The sequence below is a fragment of the Tamandua tetradactyla genome, chromosome 10 (genome assembly GCF_023851605.1).
Source record: "Tamandua tetradactyla isolate mTamTet1 chromosome 10, mTamTet1.pri, whole genome shotgun sequence".
Classification (NCBI taxonomy): domain Eukaryota; kingdom Metazoa; phylum Chordata; class Mammalia; order Pilosa; family Myrmecophagidae; genus Tamandua; species Tamandua tetradactyla.
In genome coordinates, this window is record NC_135336.1 from 108,122,061 (window position 1) to 108,134,387 (window position 12,327).

The 12,327-nt window shown below is 42.6% G+C and overlaps 1 protein-coding gene across 42 annotated transcripts in view; it reads left to right on the plus strand.

The window, feature by feature from the left end:
* Window positions 1–12,327, plus strand: part of PCBP3 (poly(rC) binding protein 3) — a 470,825-nt gene that overhangs the window by 363,937 nt on the left and 94,561 nt on the right. For 41 of the 42 annotated variants that reach the window (XM_077119223.1, XM_077119230.1, XM_077119201.1 and 38 more), the window contains one exon: window positions 7,189–7,321. In XM_077119223.1, coding sequence (XP_076975338.1) covers window positions 7,312–7,321 — 10 coding nt within the window. In that variant the 5' untranslated portion in view covers window positions 7,189–7,311. Of the gene's footprint in view, window positions 1–7,188; window positions 7,322–9,080; window positions 9,196–12,327 lie in introns of all 42 variants that reach the window. The other variant, XM_077119236.1, reaches the window with a different exon arrangement.

Genomic DNA, 12,327 nt, shown 5'->3' on the forward strand with positions numbered 1-12,327 from the left:
CGTTTGTCTCTACTCCAAAAACATTTTCCCAAGATTGTCACCTCTGGTCTCCTGATTCCCCAGAAGTCAGTGCTTTCACCCACCAACCCACGAGGTCAGATATGCTCTTATTATTTGCTGTTTGGGCGGAAGTCCTCTCTTCTTAGTAGTGATATTACCTTTATCCTGTGCTGCTGGGACACAGCAGTTCTCCCTACTCTGCAGTTGTGTCTCCTCTCCCTGCTCTGACATGGCCTCCAGAATTAATTCTGCTGACTGGGAAGTTCATTTCTCCACTCATATTAAATTAAAACATGTGATACCCCTGTGCCCCAGTGGTGCTACAGTGCTGCATCACGTGTACTTCTCGTTCTTCTTCTTGCTGATCAGTGCCTGTTTTTGGAAGATGTGGAGAGAGTCTCATTTAGAAAGCTGGTATTATCTCAGAGGAGCCCAGAAATTTGCCCTCAAAATCTAGACGTTTGTAGCTTCCAATCTTGTTATAATTTGAGTCTAATGTCTTGATCCTTTGTTTGTGGCCTGTAAATGTTTTTAATGTCTGGAAATATTATGATCTCTTTATATTATGATCTCTTTATAATAATATAATTTATAATATTATGATCTCTTTATAAACACAATTTTATAATTGTGTATAAAATTTCATATGCCTGGAGACAGGTTTTTCCATCCATCTTGGGAATGAAGTTTATCTTCACCTCTTAGGATGTTCGTTGTGTGTACATGTCAGGGAGGGAATGGAGTATGGGTCCAAGCTCAGGGAAAAGGGCACCTATCTGGAGAATGGAGTCTCCTGTGATGAAGGGCCATGAGACAAAGATCCCCACCCCATCCCACATAGTGCTGGTTTGGGGAAAAATCGTAGGAGACAAAGAGGTGGATTGAATGGGAGCAAAAGCCAGGCAATCCAGAGAGGAGTCTTGGGGATGGCAGAGCGTTACAACAGTAGCTTACAGCCCCTGTGAGGCCAGAGCTGGGCACAGTGGGCCCTTCCCCTGCTTTCTGCCTTTATTAGTCTTTCACTACCCTGCCCCATACTGTTTAGATTTAAAAGATGGGGTCCCACGGAGGAGGGACAGAGCCAGAGTGGCAGCGCAGTCCTGGGCTCAGAGCTCAGGGGTCACCATGGCTAAGAAAGATGCTTTGAGAAGAGGGACTGAAGTCCAGGGTCCTTGCTGGTAGTATCCACTGTCAGGACTCTACCTTTAGGCCAGGGGTGGAGCCGACATGAAAACAGCTGAGCCTCAGCAACAGTTTTGTGGTTTCAGGACACAGAGAGTCCAGGTTAAATCGAAGACTGGAGGTGACAATCTTGGGAAAATGCTTTTGGAGTTGGGAAAGAGGAGGTGGCAGGTCACGCAGGTCTAAAGAGGCAGAGAACCAGAGTTCTCGTGGCCCCCCGGGCTTGGGCTGCCCCTCTCTACTCGCCCTTTTCTGGGTGGCTAGCTGGGGAGTGACCTGCGCTGCCCCCGTCTGACAACCCCTGTCTGGCTGGCAGCCTCCCTGCAGGCTCCCAAAGCCCCACTCTTGAACTCAAGGGAGACTTGAGGAGCTGGGGCAGAGCCAGGAGGGCGCCCCTGGGGAGGAACGCAGTGCTGTGCCCTGCATCGTCGGTCAGAAGACCAGGAAGGGGCAATGGGTCATGCAGGAGAAGAAAACTGACGGGCAGGGAGAAGGGGCCAGTTGGGTGGGCTGGGGAGTTGGAGGGAGCCCATGGCATCATGGCCACAGCACTACCCCCAGCAGCCAGGGTCAGCAACCCCATGCAATCCACTGCCCCGTCCTCAACAGCTCTGTCAGACACAATCCACACCACGCTGGAGCCCAGCAGCCCAGGTGCCACCCAGAGAAGCCTTGGGGGCCAAAGCTGGTGTCTGCTTTCTCTAGAAAGGAAGAGCAAGGGTTTGCTGAATTCCAGGCCCCCACAAAGTTGACCCTTAGAAATCCAGGGGAGGGTACACAGGTGGTTCAGTGGTAGAATGCTCGCCTTCCACGAGGGAGAGCTGGGTTCAATTCCTGGACCGTGCACCTCCCCCCAAATAAAGGAAATCCAGGGGAGTTGGAGTCACAAAATCCACCCATACAGGGTAAGCCTGAAGGCGTAAAGAGAGGAAGGAAGGAGCAAGTTACAGAGCCTGTCCTCATGCCATATCAGGGCTGTTTCAGAGGGAGAACAGGAGCATGGGGGGGGGAGAACACATGCATCTTTTATATAAGGTTTCATACTTAATGTGTTCATTAATTCATAAATACTTAAGTATTTTGTACCTAATAACCGTCCCTGTATGGTTAAAAAAAAAGTATTTTGTCCTTGTAATATGGAAATGCATGTCCTTTGGTTCTAATATATAGATATTTTTAATCATTTTTATTGTGAAATATAACATATTTATAAAGGAGCAATAAATTTCAAAGTACATTTTAACAAGTTGTTATAGAACAAATATCAAAGTTCGGTATGGATCACAGTTCCTCCATTTCAGATATTTCCTTCTAGCTGCTCTAAGACTCTGGAGACTAAAGATATCAGTATGATGATTCAGTAATCATACTCGTTTGTTAAATCCTATTTTCTCTGTTACGACTTCTCCTCCTTTGATCCTTCTCCCAATCTTTAGGTGATATTTGGGCACTGACCATTCTCATTTCTTTATGTTGAAAAGGGGTTTTGACATTATGGGGCAGGGGGATGCACCCAGTGATGCTCTTGGAGAGACTGGCACCTCTGGGTTTCAGCCCTTACCTGGCCTAGGGACCATATGGAGGTTTTAGGTTTCTCAAAAATAAACTTAATGAGTGAAAGTTTTATAGAGTCTCAGTTAGAGCCCTGGGTATTCTTTAGGGTTTACAGGAATACTGTTGGCTGGGACTTGGCATACAAAATAGCCTCTCGACTCTATTTGAAACCTCTTATCCACTAATACCTTATTTTGTTACATTTTTCCCTCTTTTGATCAGGAAGGTATTATTGATCCCACAGTGCCAGGGTCGGGCTCATCCCTGGGAGTGATCTCCCTTGCTGCCAGGGAGACTTTCACCCCTGGATGTCATGTTCCACGTAAGTGGGAGGGCAATGATTTCACTTGCAAAGTTGGGCTTAGAGAGAGTGAGGCCACATCTGAGCAACAAAAGAGGTCCTCTGGAAGTAACTCTTTGGCATAACTATAAGTATTTCTGTAACTTCATTACAGAAAAAAGCCTCATAAGAGCAAGACTCAAGATCAAGGGGTTGAACTATTAACTTGGGAGTCCCTAATGTTTGAGAGAGTATCAGGAATTTTCCAGGTGGGAAAGTTTAATAGTTCCATATTTTTTCTCCAGTCCCTCAATGGACTTTGCCAATACTTTTTAATTATCAGCCCAACATATTCTGAAATGTATCCAAGTATTACCTTAAGCTATACAGGATTGCAAGACCTTATTCCCAATTCTAGGCTCCATGTGTTTTGATTCTGATATATTTTTATATTTTACCTTTGATGACTTCCTTTTCTCCAATTTCTCTGCACACTTTTTCTAGAACTCCTGTTATTCAGATGTTCTTCCTGGATTTATTCTCCAATTTCTTACCTTATCTCCCTCATTTTTTCTTCTTTTATCCTTTTGTTCTTTTGGGCGATTGTCTCAGCCTCATGTTCAGCCTTTCATTTATCTCATTTCTTCAATTTCTGCTATTGTATATTTAAATTCAAAGAACACCTCTTATTTTCTGATTTTTGTTTATATAAAATTCCTTCTCTTCCTTCATTATTTTATGTGTTAATTTTAGAAGTGGCATAGGTACTCCTCTGCTCCCTGTGCTTTCTCTGTTCCCCACGTATGTCTTTATTCTTTGCATGGTCACACCTTTGCCTTCCTGTTGGAGGCTCTTTTCTAATATATGGTGAGCCTGTTGGACATGGATGGCTGAGAGCAAGGTACTCAGGTATAGCTGGGACTTGTGTGTGTGGGTGAGGCTTCAGTTGTAAGTTTTGTTATGGGCTGTTCTGGTAGGTGGGTGACCATTTAATCATGGAGCCATCAGTGACAGAATTGGGCCTCGTACTTTACTAATAGGTAAATCCTTGATTCTGATTTCAGGGAATAACTCTGTCTGCTAGAAATTCTGAGAGTCTCATGGGAGAAGGAGCAAGAAGTCTTCATTTTTCAGTCTGTTTTCTTCCACTTAATTCTTCTGTTTTGATTTTGCCATCTTGCCTTCCATCTCTAGAATGGGTTGTTGTCATTGCATTTATGTCCATGGGCTGCTTTCTTCATAGAGGAAACGGTCAGTCTTCCATGAGGATAGAAGAACCATCAGCGGGCAGTGAGGAGTGCCATGACTTCTGGGGGTCTGATGCTTCTTCACAGGAAATTTTGTTATTATCCACTCATTTCAAACCTTACCTTTCAAAATAAGGTGAATGTTTCCAATTCCTGGTGTCTCCAATTCCTGTAGCATTTGAGAGTACACAAAATGAATCATTTGATTTCCTGATGGGTCTTCGTTTTATTTACCTCCGCTATGCCCTGCTGGTGAGGAAGGAATGCCCCACTCTAGATAGTATGGGAGGCCAAACATGGGACACCTGGCCTGGACAGACGGGAGGAATGGCAATTGATGACTCACATGGGCTTGCGGCCTGTCAAAAGGGCACCCCACGGGAGGCGGGGCCCACGGGGGCCACTCTGGGGCTGCTTGGAGCGGAGTGACCCGTAAGGACTGTGGAGGCTTCATGGTGACCACAGGGTTCCTGCCAGAGGATGGGCTTGGCTGGTTTCAGTCATTGCAGGGCCAGCAGGGACCTGGAGTGCGTTCCCTGGTGAGAAGCAGGCCCCATGCCTGGTCCCTGTGATGAAGAGGGGTGCTTGGTTAAGGGGATCTGTGCATGAGAGCACAGGGGAAGGGGGTCTTGTGGCAAGGCCATTCAGGGCCCTCCCAGATTTACCAGATGTCAAGGCAACTGTTTTCGTTTGTTAGCTGCTGGAATGCAATATACCAGAAATGAAATGGCTTTTAAAAAGGGGAATTTAATAAATTACTCATTTACATTCTAAGGCCGAAAAAATGTCCATAGAAGTCTATAGAAATATCCAATCTAAGGCATCCAGGGAAAGATACCTTGGTTCAAGAAGGCCGATGAAGTTCAGGGTTCTTTCTCATCTGGAAGGGCACATGGTGAACACAGTGTCATTTGCTAGCTTCCTCTCCTGGCTTCCTGTTTCATGAAGCTCCCCGGGAGGCATTTTCCTTCTTCATCTCCAAAGGTCACTGGTTGGTGGACTTTGCTTCTCATGGCTATGTCATTCTGCTCTGCTCTCTCCAAATCTCCTTCATTCTCCAAAATGTTTCCTCTTTTATAGGATTCCAGTAAACTGATCAAGACCCACCCAAGACAAATCTCCACCTAATCCATTTTAACAACCACTCTTGATCACTCAGGATCACATCAAGATCACATCAATATGTAATTCCCTAAGTCACATCTCCAGGGAAATGATCGAATTACAGTTTCAGACACGCAGTACTGAATAGGGATTAGAAGAAAAAGCTGCCTTAACAAAATGGGATTAGGATTAAAACATGGCTTTTCTAGGGTACACACATCCTTTCAAACCAGCACATCCCTTATCATATAGTTGATTTGCAAAAACCTTATCCTATTCTGTGGATTGCCTTTTCACTTTCTTGATGGAGTCCTTTGGAGTACAAACGTTTTTAATTTTTTGGAGAAGTTCAAATGGTTTTTTTTCTTTTGTTGCTTGTGCTTTTGGAGTTATAGCTAAGAAACCATTCCTTAATTCAAAATCACAAAGATGTATGCCTGAATTTTTGTTTTCTTTTATGAGTTCTATATTTTTTGTTCTTATAATTAGGTATCCATTTTAAGTTCATTTTTGGGTATGGAGTGAAACAGGGATCCTCGATTCTTTTGCATGTGGCTATCCAGTTGTCCCAGCACCATATGTTGCCAAGACTTTCTTTCCTCCACTGAATAACTTTGATGCCCTTGTCAAAAATTCTTCCATTTCTTTCAAATGAATTCCCACTCATCAATCTCAAGGCCTGACTCAATGGCCAACATCTCTGTAACCCTACAAACAGTAAAACTGGTTTTTGGTGTGTTTGCTTGTGTGTCTTCTAACCTCAGGTACTATGGTGTCCATATAAAAATTACCTTTTATGGAATTTCATGATGTTTGAGTCTTTATGCAGTATTTTTATATTATGCTATTTTACTGTTTATTTCATTTTATCCCTCAAAATATTATTTGGAGACCATATATTAGCTTGAAACAAATCAGTCCTGTTGTTTATTGCCTAAAAGGTCCTGGACTAAGGAAGAAGGTAAAACCATTTAAACCCTCTTTCTAATTATTGTTGATGCTCTGAACTCACAGTTCCAAATATTATAAACTCTTGCAAACAAGAGTTTTAAGATATCCCCTACCAATGATTTGTGGAGATTATAAAATGCACCTACAAAATAAGTTTATGAAAATGGGTACTTGTGACTGAAGACCAAATTTCCAGTGTTGGTGCCAAAAATAAGTTCAAAAAATAAAAAAACTTAGAGCAAGGTGAAAACACTACACTCTGGAAAGACATTGGAGGCATGCAAAGTATCTGTAATGGCAAAATTGAATGCTGACATTAAAGAGTTTGAATGAAATTATTTTACTAACTGTAAAAGTAGAAAGCCAGCATTATATTTAGATTAATATATACTTTTGTAAATGTTATTGAAGTTCAGCATATATGCAGAACAAGTGGGCTAAATATTGGAAGTAAACAGTTGACTACTTCATTTAGATCCTTAAAAGCTTATACAGTTTTCCTAAAAGCATCTTTGGGATGTCTCACTTACATATGGAGCGGCCTCATAGGAGAGTATGCGCAGTGGTTTTCCCAGTGGTGTGCTCGCTCATCTCCATATGCATCGCAGTGGTTTTCCCAGTGGTGTGCTCGCTCATCTCCATATGCATCGCAGTGGTTTTCCCAGTGGTGCACTCGCTCATCTCCATATGCAGTGGTTTTCCCAGTGGTGTACTCGCTCATCTCCATATGCACATGGGCCTTATACTTGAATGCTTAAGTGATGTTTGCCACTTTGCTGAATGCAAGAAATCAATTCCGCTGAAGCTCAGCTCTTAATAGCCAAGGTCATAAATATGCAAGCTCATATGCCTTGTATCTTTGTGTTTTAGGTAGGTGGGCTCCACAACGAACACCACTCCTTCTATAAATCAGAGGCTCCAGTCATGATGCTCTAAGTGACAGTGTGTGAACACAGGTGTCTGTGGATCTGCTGTGAACCTTAGACCCTGCTTATGGGGGAAGGTGAGTTACTTTAAAGTATCTTTTGTTTTACTTGTTGGTTTGTCTACGAAGAATGTATATAACATTCTTGAAAAGTGAACCTGTGAAAAATTAAATACGTTTGAAGTGACACAGTACCATGTATTTCTCTGCTTTAGTCCGTGATATGCTAGCAAATCGAATCCAAAAGCATGTTAAAACAATTATACACCATGACCAAGGTATTTATCCCAGGAATGCAAGGATGATTTAACACAAAAAGTCCATCAGTGTAATATAGCACATTAACAGAACGAAGGGGGAAATATCACATGACCATTTCAATTGATGCTTTTGACGAAATCTAACACTCTTTCATGATTAAAAAAAAAAACATTCAGAAAAATAGGAATCGAAGGTAACTTCCTCAGCATGATAAAGGGCATATATGAAAACCCATGATTAACATACTCATTGGTGAGAGACTGAAAGCCTTCCCCCAAGATCAGGAAAAGACAAGGATGCCTGCTTTCACCGCTGCACTTCAACATTTGTTGGAAGTAGTGGCCAGAGAAGTTAGGCAAGAAAAAGAAATAAAGTGCACCCAAATCAAAAAAGAAGAAGTAAAACAATCTCTGTTCACAGTTCACATGATCCTTTATTTAGAACATCCCAGAATATCTGCAAGAACACTACTAGATCTGATCAGCAAATTCAGCAGAATTATAGGCTACAAGATCAACATGTAAAAATCAGTTGTGTTTTGGAAGCACAGTTGTGAAATTGAAATTTTAAAAAATCCTGCTCACAATTTCTCATAAAACAGTAAAATACCTAGCAGTGACTTTAAGGAGGCAAAGGACTTGTACACTGAAAACTACAAAGGAAGATCTAAATAAATGGCAAGGCTTCCAGTGTTCATTGATAGGAAGATTTAATGTTATAAAGATGCCAATGTTATCCAAAGGTATCTAAAGATTCAGTGCAATACCTATCAAAATCCCAGTAAGTTTTTTGGCAGAAATGGAAAAGATGATCCACCAAATTCATATGGAATTGCAAGGGGTCCTGAATATCAGTGTTGCAAAGGAAGAACAAAGTTGGAGGTCCCACACTTCCCAGTTTTGAAACTTACTATATAGCCACAGTAATCAAAACATCATGACACTGGCATAATAGACACAAAGACCAGTGAAATGGAATTGAGAGTTCAAAAATAAACCCTCACTTCTATGGCCAACTGATTTTTTCTTTTTTGTCATGGGCAGGCTCCGGGAATCGAACCCGGGTCTCCAGCACAGCAGCCAAGACTTCTGCCACTGAGCCACCAGTGCACCGCCCATGGCCAACTGATTTTTGACAAGGGTGCCAAGTACTTTAATTGGGGAAAGAATAAGTCCCTTCAACAAATGATGTTGGGAGAACTAAATCCACATGTAAAAGAATGAAGTTAGGCCCATACTTTACATTCTATTAAAAAATTAACTCTAGCTCTTTCTCCGCTGGCGGCGCTCTCACCGCCAGCCAGCCAGCCCTCCTCTCCCTCTTTCTCTGCTGGCGGCGCTCCCGCCGCCACCCAGCCAGCCCTCCTCTCCCTCTTTCTCCGCTGGCGGCGCTCCCGCCGCCATCTTGCCCTTCTCTTTCCCCTTCTGCTCCGGCGGCGCTCCATCCGCCATCTTATCCTTCCCTTTCTCCTCCTGCTCCGGTGGCTCTCCAACCACCACCGTGCCCTCTTCTACCTTCACCAACTCCTCCACCACCGTCCTCGACAGCCTTGCCACCCTCACCTTCCCTCCTCCAGAACAGCTACTGGGGGACTGGAGACGATACAGAGCAGCTCCCAGAGCCACGACGGAGATCAAAGGGACGGCGTACCCCATCCTGGAACGGCTGACTGTCTGGGAGAACCAGCTCCGGTGAGATCGCCGAGGAGCGCGGGCTTTCCCGGGCGGGACAGAAAGTGGCCGGAGTCCCTCCCTTCCTCCTTCCCAGGGCAGCTGGCAGAATTGGGCAGGCAGTTCCCTTGGGCTGCGGCAGCTGGAGCCCCACCACACGAGGCCCCCCGGACCAACTGAGAGAGTTGGGTCGGAAATCCCCAGACTGCGGAGAACGGTGACCGGGGGGGTCCCTTCCAAACACGTAACTCCCCGGTCCGGCTGGGAATGGTGCACTCTCCCGGGCTGCGGTGGCCAGCGACCCTCCCCGAGTTCGGATCCCCGGGCCGGCTGGCACTCTTCCAAGCCGCTTCGGCTGGCGAACCTCCCCCACGGCAAGAGTTCTCCAAAGTTAAAGGACCCACAGCACCTTTTACTGGTGGAACCCGCAGACAAACGTGTGCCACGAGCGCCACCTACTGGGCAGGATAAGAAAAACAGAACCCAGAGATTTCACAGAAAAATCTTTCAACCTGTTGGGTCCAACACCCAGGGAAATCTGACTAAATGCCCAGACGCCAGCAGAAGATAACGGATCATGCTCAGAAAATTGAAAATATGGCCCAGTCAAAGGACCAAACCAATAGTACACATGAGATACAGGAGCTGAGACAACTAATGCTGAATATACGAACAGAAATGGAAAACCTCTTCAAAAATGAAATCGATAAATTGAGGGAGGACATGAAGAAGGCATGGGCTGAACATAAAGAAGAAATAGAAAAACTGAAAAAACAAATCACAGAGCTTATGGAAGTGAAGGATAAAATAGAAAAGATGGAAAAAACAATGGATACCTACAATGATAGATTTAAAGAGACAGAAGATAGAATTAGTGATTTGGAGGATGGAACATCTGAATTCCAAAAAGAAACAGAAACTATCGGGAAAAGAATGGAAAAATTTGAACACAGTATCAGGGAACTCAAGGACAATATGAACCACACAAATATACATGTTGTGGGTGTCCCAGAAGGAGAAGAGAAGGGAAAAGGAAGAGAAAAAGTAATGGAAGAAATTACCACTGAAAATTTCCCAACTCTTATGAAAGACCTAAAATTACAGATCCAAGAAGTGCAGCGCACCCCAAAGAGATTAGACCCAAATAGGCGTTCTCCAAGACACTTACTAGTTAGAATGTCAGAGGTCAAAGAGAAAGAGAGGATCTTGAAAGCAGCAAGAGAAAAACAATCCGTCACATACAAGGGAACCCCAATAAGACTATGTGTAGATTTCTCAGCAGAAACCATGGAAGCTAGAAGACAGTGGGATGATATATTTAAACTACTAAAAGAGAAAAATTGCCAACCAAGACTCCTATATCCAGCAAAATTGTCCTTCAAAAATGAGGGAGAAATTAAAACATTCTCAGACAAAAAGTCACTGAGAGAATTTGTGACCAAGAGACCAGCTCTGCAAGAAATACTAAAGGGAGCACTAGAGTCAGATACGAAAAGACAGAAGAGAGAGGTAGGGAGAAGAGTGTAGAAAGAAGGAAAGTCAGATATCATATATATAATACAAAAGGCAAAATGGTAGAGGAAAATATTATCCAAACAGTAATAACACTAAATGTTAATGGACTGAATTCCCCAATCAAAAGGCATAGACTGGCAGAATGGATTAAAAAAACAGAATCCTTCTATATGCTGTCTACAGGAAACACATCTTAGACCCAAAGATAAACATAGGTTGAAAGTGAAAGGTTGGGAAAAGATATTTCATGGCAAATAACAGCCAGAAAAGAGCAGGAGTGGCTATACTAATATCCAACAAATTAGACTTCAAATGTAAAACAGTTAAAAGAGACAAAGAAGGACACTATCTACTAATAAAAGGAACAATTAAACAAGAAGACATAACAATCATAAATATTTACACACCGAACCAGAATGCCCCAAAATACGTGAGGAATACACTGCAAACACTGAAAAGGGAAATAGACACATATACCATAATAGTTGGAGACTTCAATTCACCACTCTCATCAATGGACAGAACATCTAGACAGAGGATCAATAAAGAAATAGAGAATCTGAATATTACTATAAATGAGCTAGACTTAACAGACATTTATAGGACATTACATCCCACAACAACAGGATACACCTTTTTCTCAAGTGCTCATGGATCATTCTCAAAGATATACCATATGCTGGGTCACAAAGCAAGTCTTAACAAATTTAAAAAGATTGAAATCATACACAACACTTTCTCGGATCATAAAGGAATGAAGTTGGAAATCAATAATAGGCGGAGTGCCAGAAAATTCACAAATACGTGGAGGCTCAACAACACACTCTTAAACAACGAGTGGGTCAAAGAAGAAATTGCAAGAGAAATTAGTAAATACCTCGAGGCGAATGAAAATGAAAACACAACATATCAAAACTTATGGGACGCAGCAAAGGCTGTGCTAAGAGGGAAATTTATTGCCCTAAATGCCTATATCAGAAAAGAAGAAAAGGCAAAAATGCAGGAATTAACTGTCCACTTGGAAGAACTGGAGAAAGAACAGCAAACTAATCCCAAAGCAAGCAAAAGGAAAGAAATAACAAAGATTAGAGCAGAAATAAATGAAATTGAAAACATGAAAACAATAGAGAAAATCAATAAGACCAGAAGTTGGTTCTATGAGAAAATCAGTAAGATTGATGGGCCCTTAGCAAGATTGACAAAAAGAAGAAGAGAGAGGATGCAAATAAATAAGATCAGAAATGGAAGAGGAGACATAACTACTGACCTCACAGAAATAAAGGAGGTAATAACAGGATACTATGAACAACTTTACGCTAATAAATACAACAATTTAGAGGAAATGGACGGGTTCCTGGAAAGACATGAACAACCAACTCTGACTCAAGAAGAAATAGATGACCTCAACAAACCAATCACAAGTAAAGAAATTGAATCAGTCATTCAAAAGCTCCCTAAAAAGAAAAGTCCAGGACCAGACGGCTTCACATGTGAATTCTATCAAACATTCCAGAAAGAATTAGTACCAACTCTCCTCAAACTCTTTAAAAAAATCAAAGTGGAGGGAAAACTACCTAATTCATTCTATGAAGCCAACATCACCCTCATACCAAAACCAGGCAAAGATATTACAAAAAA